This window comes from Peromyscus californicus, unplaced genomic scaffold, assembly GCF_007827085.1.
Source record: "Peromyscus californicus insignis strain IS unplaced genomic scaffold, ASM782708v3 Scaffold_3__1_contigs__length_106647218, whole genome shotgun sequence".
NCBI lineage: Eukaryota > Metazoa > Chordata > Mammalia > Rodentia > Cricetidae > Peromyscus > Peromyscus californicus.
Window position 1 is genome coordinate 42192051 of NW_026294551.1, and position 16450 is coordinate 42208500.

General features: G+C 41.7%; 1 protein-coding gene across 1 annotated transcript in view; it reads left to right on the plus strand.

The window, feature by feature from the left end:
- The window catches only part of Myo1d (myosin ID), a 313484-nt gene that overhangs the window by 197940 nt on the left and 99094 nt on the right, over positions 1-16450 (plus strand). The window contains exon 20 of the mRNA XM_052759911.1: positions 4084-4197. Within this exon, the coding sequence (XP_052615871.1) occupies positions 4084-4197 (114 nt within the window). The remainder of the gene's footprint in view (positions 1-4083; positions 4198-16450) is intronic.

Sequence of the window (16450 nt, forward strand, 5' to 3'; positions counted from 1 at the left end):
CAAAACACACATATGCATAAAATAAATCTCAAAAAAGAAAGACATCAAGGAGATGAGAGGGTGGGGCTTAGTGGTAGAGTGCTCGCCTAGCGTGTCTAAAAAATGCAGAATTGTGGGACAGGAAGCAAAGAATAAATGGGACAAATAAATATGTTGAAAGATAATAAATTTAAACCTAACCCATTGACCATCATATTAAATGTCAATGGTCTAGCCACCACAATTAAAAGGAAATGTTGTACCCTCTTGCCCCATGGAAGCTTTCACCATCTGGGAAGCTCTCCAAGCGTCCAGGGTTCACGGAGGTTCCATTGCATAGGCAGAGTTGTTTAGATCACTGTTGACTGGTAATTAGTTTAGTCCCTAGCAGTAGCCTTTCTCCTCTCTCTGAAGGTGGTTGGGGAGGAGAGCTACTGAATGGAAGTTCAGCCTTCTAATCATGCCCTGGTCTTGGCAACCAGCCTCCATGACTACTATTACAAGGGCTTTGTGAACTCTCTGTATTGGGAGCCAGGGCAACAATACAAGTTGAACATTCAGAATCTCAAATGTTGTGAAATCTGAACATCTTGAGTGCTGGCATGACATTCAGCATGGTTCAGATTTTGCGGTGTCGTGGTCAGCGTTTGAACGTTCTAAAGAAGGGTTCAAGTCCAAGTGATATGAACAACAGGACAGCAGACTCAGCCTGAAGTAAATGTCGTTGAGGAAAATTCACAGTATTGTCAGCCAGTCTCTACACTCCAGATTCTAGTTCTGAACTCTGGAATTCAGGAACTCCGTTTTGTTAAATAGACCTAAGGCTAGTGACACAATCAAGAGAAGACTTGTTATCCAGATGTACACACCAACACAAAAGAGTTTCAGTCATATTTCCTGTGTGTGGATACAACACAGGAATGTACCTGTACCACCACCTAGGGAGTGAGGTTATACCCACTCTCATTTCTGATATCATGGTATCTGGCAATCAGAACAGTTAAAGAGAGTCAGGTGGTTCTGAGAACCTGGCCATCTGTAGAAAAGCCTGGTCCGGCCGGGCAATGGCACACACCTTTAATCCCAGCACTTGGGAGGCAGAGCCAGGCAGATCTCTGTGAGTTCGAGGCCATCCTGGTCTACAGAGTGAGATCCAGGACAGGCACCAAAACTACACAGAGGAATCCTGTCTCGAAAAAACCAAAGACAGAAAGAAAAGCCTGGTGCAATGACTGCCTCTCATTCCAGGGAGGACAGTTTAATGTCTGACATTTTCGTCCTGATGAGTAAACACTGAAGAATTCTTACTGATAGTCCTGTATTTCTAAGCTCAATCCCAAACACCCTTCTTCGTGCTTGCTCCTCTGTAATAATGTCCTCTGTAGAATCTTTCAGTCCCAAAGGAGCACCAAGGCAAACCTGATACGCTTCCTAAAAGCCCCCCTCTTGGTGCTTTGATTATTTTGAAGCAGCTGCTTCCCGCTACCGACAGTTGTCATACAGTGTTCTTTAAGGTGGGAGCTACTGCAAATAGCTCCTCTCAGCACTGGGCTTGCCCTGCGCTGTCTCCGGAGCAGCCTTACCACCCACCGACCCCCTGTGGAAACCACTGAACCTATAAACAACTGCCTTGAAGTGCTGAGGGATTTTCTTTCTGGGATGAGGATTTTAACTTTAGGTACAAGAAACAAGGTGAAGTTTTATCTAATTCTGGGTCTGCAATCCAGCTTTGCTATTACTTTGAGAAAATAAATAGGAAGTAAAAGTAGTGTTCCCATACTGTACTGATGTTAAGCAGGAACTCACCTGTGTACGTTGAAGGTTTTCCTTTCTGTGTCGATAGAGTCACGTTAAGCAATCTGCAGCTTTTTTTGCTGTTAGACACGATGTCTTTCACACTTACCTGACCCATGTTTTAAGATGATTTGAGTTGCTGAAACAGAAGGTAAATATTTGTTAGTCTCTGTAGAAACTGCATTTTATTCATATGAAAGAATATTTCTGAACAGCTTCAGTACAATTTCTGCTTTAAGGGTTTTTTTTTTCCCTTGTTTTTTAGATTAACTCATATATCACCGAAAGAACATGTGGCCTTTTTGTCTCAACTCAAATCATCTTGTAAGATTGTGTAACAGGGTTTTAAAATTATATTCTTTTGTACCTCATTTGTTTCTCCATATGATTCCATAAAAGATTATGGGCATTATTTCTACTTTTTATTTAGGTTCTATGCTAGATATTCTCTGATCTACATAGCACAAGGATGATGAAAATGATGATGAGTGTTTTCCAAACTGGCTTTCATAGAACCAGTGTTTTGTTGAATATTAATAGGTATTTGTTTTAAAAGGATTACATAGATAAAATGTACTGTGAAAATGCTGGGTTAAACATACTACTTACATGCAAAATTCTCAGAACCTTTGATAACTTTCTAAGCTATGGATATCATAGTGGGAACTGTAGTTTGCAGTATTTATCCAGCCAGACAGACCATGGAACCATTCCTTTTACAAAGTTCTGCATAAAGTCAGTGCTGTGCAGAACAGCTAAGTGGATCTCACACTCAGTGCTTCAGATCTTCTGGGAAGTGCCAGTTGTCCGTCCTGGCAAAAACAGATGCCATGCAAAGTTATCCTCCAAGAACACAAACTATACGCTTATCACGTAAAGTCTATTTTAATCATAGGCACAACTTGCTGTCATGTTGAAGACTAAAAAACATGCTTTTATTATAGAACAACTGTTTAGAGAATTGACTGATGGCTAAAACCAGGCAAAAAAGATAAGGTAAATTTCCATGTCAAGTTTGAGTTTTAGTTTGCTACATTCTGTCTATAGTGCACTGTCCTGCCCTGCCTGTCTGAATACAACTATCTGAATATCCTACCAAAGCACAGTATTTTCAGATTAACCTCACACTTCTTCATTGGTATCTTGGAAATAAGAACAGGGAGAGGGTGCAACGACTGTAGAGACTATACATGTGAATGACATAGTATATCACAGTGTGCTTTCTGTTGGGGTAGAGCTTGCTTGTGCTTGTTTTTTGTCTGCTTGCCTTTCTCAATAAGTGAGAAGCTTGACATTGTAGAGGTTCAGAAAAATGTTGGGGCTGGAGAGATAGATAGCTCAGAGGTTAAGAGCACATACTGATCTTGCAAAGGATCCAGGCTCAGTTCCTAACATCCATATCATTCAGCTCACAACTGCCTGTAACTCCAGTCTCAGGGGATCAACAGCCTCTGGCCTTCAAGGGCACCTGCATCCACATGGTGCACATAAACTCACACAGGCACACACACACACACACACACACACACACACACACACACACACACATACACACACACACATTAAATAAACAAATAAATGAATAAACCTGTTTTTAAATGTTAATCCAGGTACATTGATTAAAATATTATCTGAAATACCCTAACAAGCCACAATTTGTACAATGTACCATGGTTAATTTTATCTCTTAGGAAAACAAAGTAGCTATAAATTAGGGTATTCTCTGACTCTCTGTCTAGTAAAGTAGTGCTCTGCAGAAACAAGAGTATTTTTTTCATAATGTCATTTTTGTTTTCTTCATATTTTTATTTTCATTTATTGCTTATTGCACTCATCCCCAAATACTAATCTCAGGTTCTTATGATAGCCCAGGGCTTCAGGCATAAGTGGTGTAGATTGGATTATCTGTTAATTACTGAGTTAAATTAGTTCTTTATTTGTTCTAGATACAAGTCCCTTATCAGACAGGTGATTCACAGAACCTTTTCTCCCTGTCTGTGGGTAGTACTATCATTTCCTTGACAGAGTCTAGATTTCATATTTCTAGTCCCCAAATTCTACATTTGCTGTGTTTTCCCTTTCAAGCTGTAAAAAAAAAAAAAAAAAAAAAAAAAAATTGTATTGCCAAACTCTACACATCTATACATCTGGAAACTACTGTTTCTTTGAAATCATAGAGTGCCATCCATAGTGACCTTCTACTGTGATTTCATCTCCATGGTCAGCCACCTCTGAACCTAGGTATTTCCAAACACAACTTGGCTCCATTTTTTGTAAGATACTATGGCTTATTGGTTTGTTTTCTTATAGGTGAATCGATTTAGTAAGGTAGAAGACCGAGCAATTTTTGTCACTGACCGTCACCTGTATAAAATGGACCCTACTAAGCAGTACAAAGTGATGAAGACTATCCCTCTGTACAATGTAAGTATGCATCAAATAAAAGACTCCTATTTCATAGACAGAGGCTGATGAGCTACACATGCGACTTCTGTGGCTTTGGGGACCCCATGTCTTCCTGGGATTTTATACCAATTTTGTGTTGTGCCAAAGCACAGTTTTCTGTAATAGGATTCAAAGTTTCTGATAAAGTAACTAAAACATTTTTAAGGGTAAGAGCAGTGGTTCTGTGCCAGGCATGGTGGCACAAGCCTTTAATCCCAGTGCTCTAGAGGCAGAGGTGGATCTCTGTGAGTTTGAGGCCCGCCTTGTCTACAAAGTGAGTTCTAGGACAGCCAAAGCTGTTGTTACACAGTGAAACCCTGTCTCGAAAAACCTCAGAAAAAAAGAGAAAAAGAGGAGTTCTGGAGTCAAAGTTTCTGATAGAGTAACCAAAGCATTTTTTAAAAATAAGAAGAGTGGTTCTATGTGATATCTATTCCTACTGTAATATACTGTTTAAATGTGTTTGTACATAATGCATTTTCTTATTTACTTTTATAAATGATGTGTGTCTGTGTGGGTATACATGTGGGCAAGGGTGCACATAGAGGTCAGGTGTTGTTCCACAGGAGCCATCCTTGGTTTTAGAGAAAAGGTCTCACTGACCTAGAGCTCACCAAGTAGCCCCCAGGGATCCTCCTGTCTCCACTTCCCCAGTGCCAGGAATACAAATGTACACCACTCTACCCAGCTTCTTTATGTGGGTTCTGGAGCTTGAACTCAGGTCTGTATGCTGTATGGCAGGCCCTGTTCCAAGTGAGCTATCTCCCAGCTCGACTTTTATAAATGTTTTATGGACATGGAATCAAGTAGAAAAACAATAGGAAATTACTTTATGGAAACATTACTACTTTTACTTAATTTTTTTCCATGCATTTTTTTAGTTACATGCATGTGTGAATGTGCATGTGGAAGCCTCAATCACTCTTTCCACCTTATTCATTGAAGGTAGGGTCTCTCAATCAAACCCAGAGCTCAGTGATAGAGCCAATCTTGCTCTGAGGATCCCCTATCTCTGCCGTCAAAGGCTCAAATTACTGGTGGGCCACTATGCCCACTGGGCATTTGCATGGGTTTCTGAGGTTTCAAACTTCAGTATTCACACATATACAATAAACATTTTAACTACTAAGCCATCTCTCCAGCCCCAACTACTACTGTTTTAAATTATGAGATTTATGTAGTTCCTAAAAGTTAGTTTTTACCAATATATTTTATAACATTAATTTGCTAGTTGTATGATTTCTGATCTACGTCCACTCTGTAGCTCACCATTATACCTAGGCTTTCAAATCTATAATCACTTTGATCTGAAACATGAAATTTGTTAGGTATCTTCCTGAATCTCAATATGAAATTTCATTTTTATTGTTGTCTTTGAGACAGGGTCTTGCTAATCTCAAACTCATGAGTTGATATGATCCTCCAGAGTAGCCAGGACTACAAGTGTGTGCCACCACATCTGGCTCAGATATTTTTTTCCTGATTAATAGTGTTAGTTTTACATGTGTCTGTTCTGATTCTTTAGAAAGCTTCTACTAGACTACTGGATCTTTTAATCTGTGGGACAATTTTTCTGTCTACTAGTTCTTAAATAGGGAGTCTGTGTTTATACAGTGCTAGGGTCTGTAAGGAGTATTACTTAAAGATGTTTTAAATCCCTTTGGTCCCTGAAAAAAAGAAATAGGAAGCATATTGCTTTGTGGCTTTATTTTTTTACTTCTGAGGTCCTTTGGTAGTAAGGGACAAAAGAGACCAAGCATTCCTGGCTGTGCTGAATGGTTCCTGCATTCGTGAATAGCCAGTGTTGTTGGGGTTGGGATTTGACTTACTGTGGTGCCCTCCATCTCACCCCCACCCTACCACATACATACTCCTCATTTCTTTTCAACAGAAAGGCCAATGGATTGAAGCTAAGAAAAGACCTTAGATGGTATATAACCTTCTTAGCCAAGACCTGCAATCTTATATATCAGCCACAATTTAAGCCTAACAGCCTGCAGACTTAGAGTAGGAGGGATAGGAGGGTAGACAAGGGAGAAAATTATACTTTGTCAACGTCTAAGGAGGTATGAAGCCAAACAAAAATAAATCATCATGGTATGTGATTTATTTCTTTGCCTTTTTTCCTACTAAGGGGAACCCATCAAGTTCATGATATAAATTCAAAAAAAATAGTTAAACAACTCTTTAAACTGAAGTGTCTTCCTTTTTTACTTCCAGAGATTTTTTTATTGATGTGTATATATGTGTATCTTTGTGTGAATGTGTGCATACATATACTTGGTATCCACAGAGTCCAAAGAGGGAGTTGGTTGTGTGCTACCTGATATGGGTTCTCAGAACTGAACTCAGGTCTTTAAGAGCATTCTGGACTCTTAACCACTGAGGCATCTCTCTAGCCCCCATCTTCCTTTTTGCATTGACTATAAATAAAAATTGTAAAACCAATTTACATTTATAGTCATTTTCTCATAAACATTCTCAATGGCATTAACAATATAATATCTTAAAGACCAATGACATTTACTCTAGGAAGGTAGACATCTGAGGGATGGATCCAGTGTTGCAGATGTTTCAGTGTTCCACCCATGTCACTTGGTATCCCCATGCCATTTTTGTGCACATCATCCCAATCTCCAGCAGCCATCATCTTTCTCAAGAATCTGCCCTCAGCTGGAGCCCCTACTCCCTCACATAGATTGGAAATGCAGTGAGCAATGGGCATGGGGGTGTCATACCCAAGGTCCATTTCTTATCACCAAGATCATCTCTCAGAGCTTCCCCTCAGAGCAAGCTACGGTTGCCCACAGGAGTAGCCGCCTCTCTTCTCCTGACCCAGGGCCCTCTACCTTGCTATCCTCTCTGGCCTCCCACATCAACCTTGCTTACTCATCAGCCTCTGCTTCGCACCTGCTCCAGGGAGGAACTAACCTCACAACAGTGGAATGGCTACCTCCTCCTAAGAGGCAAGCTGGGTACAAAGGGGACCTCCAAATGGAGCATCAAGTTTGGTTTGGTTTTGTTTTTAATCTTGAAGTAAATGTGGCAAAATATTAAGCCTGAGTATTTTATTGTCCTTAGGTTGTCACGGTCTAGCTCTTAGATGGAAGCCTTTAACTGCTTCAGTTTTAAAATATTTTAAATGCACTTGGAACTATATATGTTCACATTTAAGAATGGTTCGAGCTGAATTTTAGTTTTCATGTGATACCAGCCTTGTTCTCATTTCTGTTGTGAGGCCCTCTTGAAGCCATGAGTCCTTTAGTGGTGTTATTTCACAAACGGTGACTTATGATGTTTGAGTGTGTATGTTCCATGGGGAAGAGACTTCATTTACCCATTGCTCATTGGTGTCACTCCTATCATAAATTAAGTACTCCACGTGTCCTTTTCTGGTTCTGTATCATGATCTATCAGTCTGCTAGTTATCCTGGTACCAGTTAGTATTTTTGCTACAGTTGGGCACAGTTTTATGAATTCTAAGATTACAGTAACTTCCCAGGTCCCTTCCTTTCAAGTTCAAGTCTGGCTGGGGCTGTGTCTCAATAGTAGAGTCCTTGACTTACATGTGAGAGGCCTAGATTGATTCCCCAGCACTGCAAATCAAAACAGAACTCACCCCCATTCCAACCTAACACTCATTCACCACACCACAAGAAGAGAAAGGATGCTAAGGATGGCGACAGAGGGAAGCCTGTCAGGAGAGATGGAGACACTCACATGCAATCTCATGCACAGCCTATTCATTCTCCCCTAACCCCTTGGGAACCACTGACCATTTTCCTGTCTCTCTAGTTGTACCTTCTCTAGAATGTCACATGTCAGCACCATGTGGGGTGTAGACTTTTCAGATTGGCTTCTTTCACTTGGCGGTAAGCATCTAAGGCTCCCTGTGTCTTTCTGTGGCCTGATGGCTCCTATTTTTTCAATATTGTCTTAAGGTTTTCTATTACTGTGCAGAGACACCATGACCATGGCAACTCTTAGGAAGAAAACATTTAATTGAGGTGGCTTGCTTACAGTTTCAGAGGTTCAGTCCATTATCATCATGACAGGGAGCATGGTAGCGTGCAGGCAGACATGGTGCTGGAGCTGAGAATGCTACATCTTTCAAGCAGCAGGAAGTCAACTCACAGTCATACTGGGTGGTATTCTGAGTATAGGAAGCCTCAAAGCTCCTATACAGTGACACACTTCTTCCAACAAGTCCATACCCACTCCAACAAAGCCAACAAAGTCTCCTAATAATGCCATTTTCTTTCAAACCACCACAAATATATTCTGTTATTTGGAGATACCACAATATGTTTATCCATTCACTATTGGAAGACATTTTGATTGCTTCTGGTTTGGAGCAGTCATGAATAAATCTACTATAAATATTTTCATGCAGGTTTCTTGTGTGGACATGAGCTCTTGGAACAGTTGAATAAATACCTAGGAGTGTACTTACTCAGTCACAAAGAAGACTCAGTTTAGCTTTGTAAGAACTGCCAGTTTTCTTCCAACATAGCTGTACTATTTTGTATTCGAAGCAGAATGAGAGTGCCTGTTTCTCCACATTCTCACTGTTTGATATTGTCCATTCGTTTGCATTTCACCCATTCTGATCTGTGCATAGCTATATAATGTATTTTATTGCCCTAAAATAATATAACTCAATATTCACTAATTCTCTATCCTTAACACAACTCCCTCCCTACTCTCTGTTAGTTTATATTAAGGTGGTAAAGGCTATTTTTTGTTTGTTTGTTTGTTTGTTTGTTTTTTTATAAACCTAAGCAAATTTTTTAAGGATACATTTGGCACCTCTCTCCCCTCTGACTAGCAAGCACTGTACAACCATTTGTCATTAACAGTGGTTCTGGTCAATCATCCCAGGAAAGATAAAAATAGGACATCATAACAGATCCTTGAGAATGTTTTCAGCAAACACTGTCCTCACAAATAACATAGTCACATAATAGTAAAAGTGATCTGAGAGAGAAACATTCCAGTTACAGGTGACTCCTTTAGGAGCTAAGTGACTTTCTGTGTACAACACTGCGGACATGGGTTAGGGTTTCAGCCAGCTGCAGTCTGTGTCGCTGTCAAATCAGTGTCTTCCCTCGGTCACTTTCTGTACCATATTTGTATATTGTGCTTTCAAATTACAGTATTAGTTCCAATGTATTTGTCAAAAAAGGTTGAAATTTTTGCAAGGGACAGTACAGTCAGGATTTGAGTGTGTTGTGAGTCTGAGAGACTTGTGGCTGCTACTTGATAGGAGAACAAAGGAAGATATTACATTACCTGCATAACTGGCAGTGCTGCGTCCCGGGCTTTGATCACCACCCCTGGCTTGGAGAATTATCCTGGGAAATCAGGGTTAAGCTGATGGAAAAGATGGCTCTCCGTGGTTAGGGCATGTTGCTTAAATAAATAAACAAATACTTCTGCCATTCAGGTTCATGTAGACACTAGTGCACCCAGACCAGTGCTCAGGAAGAAGGTTGCCTAGATTGGGCGTAATTTACATAAACATTAAATCTGCCTGCTGCTTTCCAGTAAGCTGAAACACTTAGCCTGAGTGCCACTGGAATTCTTTCACCCTCCTTTTGTTGGTGAATGTTAGTTTTGCCTGATGAATTAGTCTGAAAACGTTTGAATCTGCCCATTAATGTTGTTTTGATATAGATCCTTTTATCAGTATAGGCTTGAGGGCTAAGGAAGTAGCCAATTAATTACTCTCATCCCTCCTTTAGTTCTGTGTGAAATACAAAACAAACAGGGAAGAGGAAAGAGACAATTATCTGAACTGATGTGCAGGTTCCGTAGAGCTCAATGGACTGTAATTATGCCAGACTCCATGCTTTATTACTCTGTTTGACGTGGCTTGCTAGGAAGATTTCATTCTGTTTGGGAGATTGATTGTCCTTTTAACGTAGACAGGAGGTGAGCCCTGTTGAAATCCAGCCACCAGCCTGCTCTGCTCCCCACCACCATTTCTAAAGCACCCTCTCCTCCTGGCAGTGTCCCAAGAGAAGACGTTTCCATAGTAACCCCAACAGAGGCAATCAGCTGTTGTCTGGCACTGCCTGAGCTGGTGTGTGCTAGCCTTCTCCCTTCTCAATCCTCCCTCAAGCTTTTAAAACACTATATTTATTAGTCCCCTTTAATGGAAGTTTATAATCCCTTAATGTCACACTCTGAGTAGCACTTGGGTTTATTTATTTATTTAGGTAATAAATCTACCTTCCTAATTAATTCTCAGCAGGCCCTGGGAGCTCCATTATTTTTAACATCTTGTGCAAATGTTTATATTTCTGCCTGTTGTAACAAAGAAGCTGCTGAGCAAAATTAGATATTCGGAAATTTCTGTCTATATTAGAAATAAATTTGGAAAAATACAGGTGCTAAGGTTTCGAGTGAATTTTTCAGGATTCTTTTCTCATTATCACGCTAGTGACAAAGCAGTCTTTCTGCCATTGTAGTTTCAGCACTCAGTGATTCTGTTGCTGAATTCAGTGACCATAGGTGTTTAAAATCTTCTTTGAAATGTAGTATCTGAGTCATGTTCTCGCTCAACTTTTATTAATCAGAGAGAGAGAGAGAGAGACAGGGAGAGAGAGAGGGGAGAGAGAGAGAGAGAGAGAGAGAGAGAGAGAGAGAGAGAGAGAGAGGGAGAGAGGGGGGGAGAGAAAGAGAGAGGGAGAAATGCACATACAGAGCTTCTCTGCTCGTTGTTTTCCTGGCATGTGTGGCATGTGTGCAGTACACGCCTTTTGTTACAATTGTTAGCCACCACAACTTATGCAAAACAGTACTAAGCAAATCAAGCAATAGTCTCTTTCAGAAACCAGGAAGAGTCCGTCTTCATCAATACTAGACCTGGAAAGCCGATTTCAGATTTCAAAGATTTTCAATTTCTCAACACAGTATCTGAAAGCAAAAAATCATTCAGGCAAGATTCCTATAAAAGCCATCTTGTTAAAGAAATGCAAAGCCTTTTCAGAGCTAAAGTATAAGAAAGGAAGCACACATTTTTCTAGAGATCAGATTGCTGAAAGCCAGATCCTTTCAAAACAAAGCCCCAAACAGAGACATATATACAAACAGATTTCTGCATTTGCAAAATAGACATCACCATGCTGAGGCAATCCTAGGTTTCCTTTATACAACTGTCTTGTCAGACTGAGGCTGTAGCTCAGTGGTAAGGCACTTGCCTGGCATGCATGAAGCCCTGGGTTCGATCCCCAGCACCATAAAAAGAAATAAGTAGCTGTCTCATCAGAGCTTTCTTCTGTGCAATCAACATTTTTGATCATTTTCTCCATGGTATGCATTTGACAACACTGACAATGCAGGAGTACTCCATGAAATCTGTCTATGACACCTCCTGCTCCCTGGGAGATAGACACCAGCTAGTGTGCAGCACAATGCCTGGCACGCATGCCCAGCAGCCCTTAGGTGCAGTCATTATAATGTCTTGCTCTCAAGAAGAAAGTTGCATTCAGAAAGGGAAAGCAGCCCAGCCAAGACTTCTAAGCTCCCAAACAATGGAGCTGGGCTTCACACCCACATCTGCTCAGCCTAGCATCCAACTCCTGCTACCTGCTGCCTCCCATTTATGAAGAACACACAAAACTAAAATCTCTTTGAAATGGTACTGGGGCCGGGCAGTGGTGGCACACGCCTTTAATCCCAGCACTCGGGAGGCAGAGGCAGGCGGATCTCTGTGAGTTCAAGGCCAGCCTGGGCTACCAAGTGAGTTCCAGGAAAGGCGCAAAGCTACACAGAGAAACCCTGTCTTGAAAAACCAAAAAAAAAGAAAAGAAAAGAAATGGTACTGGGAATCAAACCCAGGGTCTTGCATATCACTAAGCTATAGCCACAGCCCTAATATTTCATTTTCAAAAAATAATAATAATGATGATGATGAAACTAGTATCTGTCACATAGCTAATGCGTTTGGTAGCTTAACTCTGCTATATCTTCATCTTAGAAGCCTATTCAGGAAGCACCTTTCGTAAGTGAAGATACCAGTTCACAGAGAAGGTGGTCATTGGTGTGGGCTTTCAGTACAGTTTTTCTGACCTCAAAGCCCAGGTTAACTACAAAATTCGGCTTTTTCTGGCTGTGTCCTCTGTCAGCCTCTATCTCCTTGCATTATCCTTGTTTCCTTATATTTTAATGGTTGCTTTCTAGAACATTTCATCTTAACCTGTTGAGGACAAGTTACTAGTAAAACTTCTGAAAACTGGAGAATCAAGACCTAACTCACACATCAGCCTTGTTCTGAATATCAGCAGGCCCAAGGAATGGTCCATTAGTGTAAACAGAAAGAAAGAAAACAATTGCTTTATCTCCACTGGGGGGGTGGTAATAGCAGCATCTTTGAGGAGAGCCGCCTCATCATTCTTGTGTTCACACCATCCCATCTTTCCCTGAACAACCCCTGTGAGAAGGGCACTGCACCGGAAGACGGCCCTTTCAATCCTAACCTGATGCTTAGAGATTTAATTTGGCTGTCTCAGTTCTGACTTGGGGTTCTTGGGACCCTGAGGCACACACGAGAATAGTCTGTGGGGTTTGGAGGTTTTGTGTTGGGACTTTCATTTTGGTTTTGTTGGGATTTGAACCCTGGACCTCAGGCGTGCCGAGATGCTCTATCATGAGCACATCCAAAGCTTCTAGTGGGGTTTTAAAAATCCTGATACCCAGGTTCTACTGAATGCTGATGGACTCAGATCTCTCTATAAACAAAGGGGGAGAGAGGATCTCTGTACCTTGCTTTGTCCATATGTGGGCTCTTTGGATGGACAGGGGGACCCAAGTGATACAAATGCTGATTAACAAGAGAAATGCATACACGTTATGCTGTGTTTCCATGTACACAGCAATCTTCACAAGAGGTGAGTGAAGAAATGATCAAAGCATGATGCTTTCATAAGCTTCTCAGACCAACAACTGTCTAGCCAGTCCCGGGGATGTTACTAAGAAATGAAGGAGAGGAGTAGGGGCTAGTGGAAGGTGAGAACTGCTCCAAAACGTTCCCCTAGGCAGCTTCGTTTCAGTCTCAAGTGCCAGTCTTGTAATCAAGGGGACTTTCCACTTTGATGTTTGGACCACCACATACACACAGAACCAGAAAGCACCTTTATGGCCTGTTACAACAACATGCCTATTCTACTCCCTCAGTGAGTGTTTCCTCACTGTTACTGCTATGACTCTTTATTTTATTTTTAATGGAAAAATTCTTTTTTGTTTTGTGTCACTTTTGCTTTTTTTTTTTTTTTAAGATTTATTTATTTATTATGTATACAGCATATGTGACTGCAGGCCAGAAGAGGGCACCAGATCTCATTACAGGTGGTTGTGAGCCACCATGTGGTTGCTGGGAATTGAACTCAGGACCTCTGGAAGAGCAGTCAGTGCTCTTAACCTCTGAGCCATCTCTCCAGCCCCGTCATTTTTGCTTTTTGAGACAGGATCTTATGTGTAGCCCTGGCAAGCCTTAAGCTCTCAAGATCCACTTTCTCTGCCTCTAGAGTGCTAGGATAAAAGGCATATGCCACCACACCTAGCCCTTTTTGTTTTTTGTTTGGGGGTTTGTTTGTCTGTCTATTGTTTTAGTTCCTGAGGAAATATTTGTTCAAAGTTTGGATTTGTCTGCAAATTGGATTCAGTCAATTGACATATGTGTATATGTATATGTGAGAGAAAAAGACAGAGCAGGGACAATGGTCTGTTTCTCTGAACTTCCTGTGCTCACATCCCAAGTCCCAAGGTGATAGTATTAGGTGATGGGCCCTTGGAGAGGGCTCTACCCTCACAAGATTAATGACTTTATATCAGAGGCTGAAATGACCCTCACACTTTTCACCACACAAGGACATCATGAAGTCAGCAGTCTGCTGCCCAAAGGCTGTCTGAACATCTACTGCCCTCTGATCCTGGACTCCTAACACCCAGAACTGTGAGGAATAAGTTCACATTGTTTAAAAAACATCCAATTTGGGTATTTTTTCATAACTGCCCAAATAGATGAAGAAAGAAGGAGGCAGCAATGGTTATGGTTGAAACAAGATTTTGCTTTTTAGATCAGACTGGACTTGAACTCACTATGTATCCCAAGCTGCCTTCAAATTTGGAATCCTCCCACCTGAGCCTCCCAAGTCCTGGGATTGCTGACATGAACCACCACACGATCTATCAAAAGTCAAATTTCCTTGAAGTTCAAGGTCAGTCTTTTGAAAAGGTTTTTTTTAAACAAGAGTAATATAAGCCAGACATTGTGGTACACACCTGTAACCCCAGTATTATGGAAGCTCAAGCAGGAGCCTCAATAGTTGGAAACTAACCTAATCCACATAAAAACACCCAATCAATCTATCAATCAATCAATCAATCAGTGGTTCCATCCTTTATAATAATAATGCGTACATCATCTCATTTGGCTCCCACCCCACCCAATCTGGGGGCGGGGAGCATGCTGGTCCCAAACTGTGGCCCTAGATAGGCATCTGGTAAATGAGTTTCTCTGGTTTTAGCTGGATCCAGAACAAACTTTATTTGCACAAAACTGTTACAATGAAGTTTAACTGCATTACAGAAAGAATCTGATCTTCTAAATGACAGACATTAAAAAGATTCTATTTTATTGGAATTATACCTACCCAGAGACTTCGTTACTGTGTACCATGGTTGAGGGACTGCCCTGCAGGGGCAGCACAACTGACCGGTATCTTGCCCCACTTTGCTAAAGTGCTCATTGGACTGTAGAGAAAGCAGCCATTTTCCTGCCTCAGAAGCCACCTCCAGCATCTGCCCTTCCACTCCTGCTCTCCAGCATCCTTGACATTTCAGATCCTGGCTTTTCACAAAGTTGGAGGAGTTATGAAAATGCCCTATTTGCATTTAAAGACCATTTCAGTACATGAGGTAAATGCAATCATAGCCAGTGGAGTCTGAGAACACAGATATTAGGATTTGTGGGAGTATACAGGTCATGGTCGAGCACCAACACCCTCAGTGGGCGTTGTAAGCACACCTGAAATAGCGTATGTGAAGTCCATAGCATAGTTCCCATCACATGGCTAACTGAAGTGCTCAGCAACCATAAACTGCTCTCAAGCCCCTTGCAAACTGGCAATCCTAAAGAAGTCAGAGCAACAAAAGGAAGCCAGCATTGGGGCCTCACTGTTGGCTCTCCACTCTTGTGGCTTATTCTTGCAGAATTGTTTCTCAGACAACTGTGTGGGCACCTCACATAGTCCCTCAAAGGAGTACTCCAAGATGAAGCATTGACCTCCATGCTATCCCTCTCTGTGCCTTTCCTATTATTGTGTTCTTTGCTACCACCTGACACATTACATGGTTGTCTAAAGTCTGTCTCCCCACTAGACCATGGACTTTAACCCCAGAACACTTCCCTCCATACAGTGAGTCTTCGATAAATGGTTGCTGGTGGGTGAACTGGACAGGCTAAGACTGGAGACAGGAAAAGCAGTTGAAAAGCTGCTCCTGTGGCATGCTGAGAAATCACAAAAGCCTCAATTCAGACACGAATGAGAAAGGGATGCAGGTGGTGGTTCAAGAGCTACTCAAGGGCCTATCAAGACGGCTCAGGGATTGAGAGCACTTGTTTCTCTTCAGCGAACCTGAGTTTGGTTCCCAGCACACATGTTCGGTGACTCACAACCACCTGTAACTCCAACTTCAGGGGAGTGTATGTTCTCTGCTGGCCTGTATAGGCAACTGAACGCACATGGGATACACACAGAGAGGCAGGGAGTAATGAAAATAATCTTTAAAAGTGAAAAACGCTACTCAGGTGCACAAACAAGAAGCTGTGGGCATTGAGAAAAGCGAGTCACACGTCAGAAGTTTCTTCCTGGACGCCTGAGTAGATAGCAGTCCTGACTTCTCACCAAGATGGGAAGTGTAGGGAAAGAGGCAGAGGTCCTGGAAAGAATAGTCCTGAAACAGGTTGCACTGAGGTGTCTGGGGAATGCCAAATGAGAAGCCCAATAGACAGTCATTTGTCTGGAGAGCCATCTAGGGTGGAGTCGTCTGTCTTAGTGGGCCCAATTGCTATAACAAGACACCACAGCTGAGTGGCTAAGCCACAGGGATCCATTTCTAGCAGCCCTAGAGGCTGGGAAGACCCATCACCACACTCCAGCATTAAATGCTGAAACTGTGCTGCTCAGGAAGAACTGACTGTCCAAGGGCACAGGGGTCCATAGGT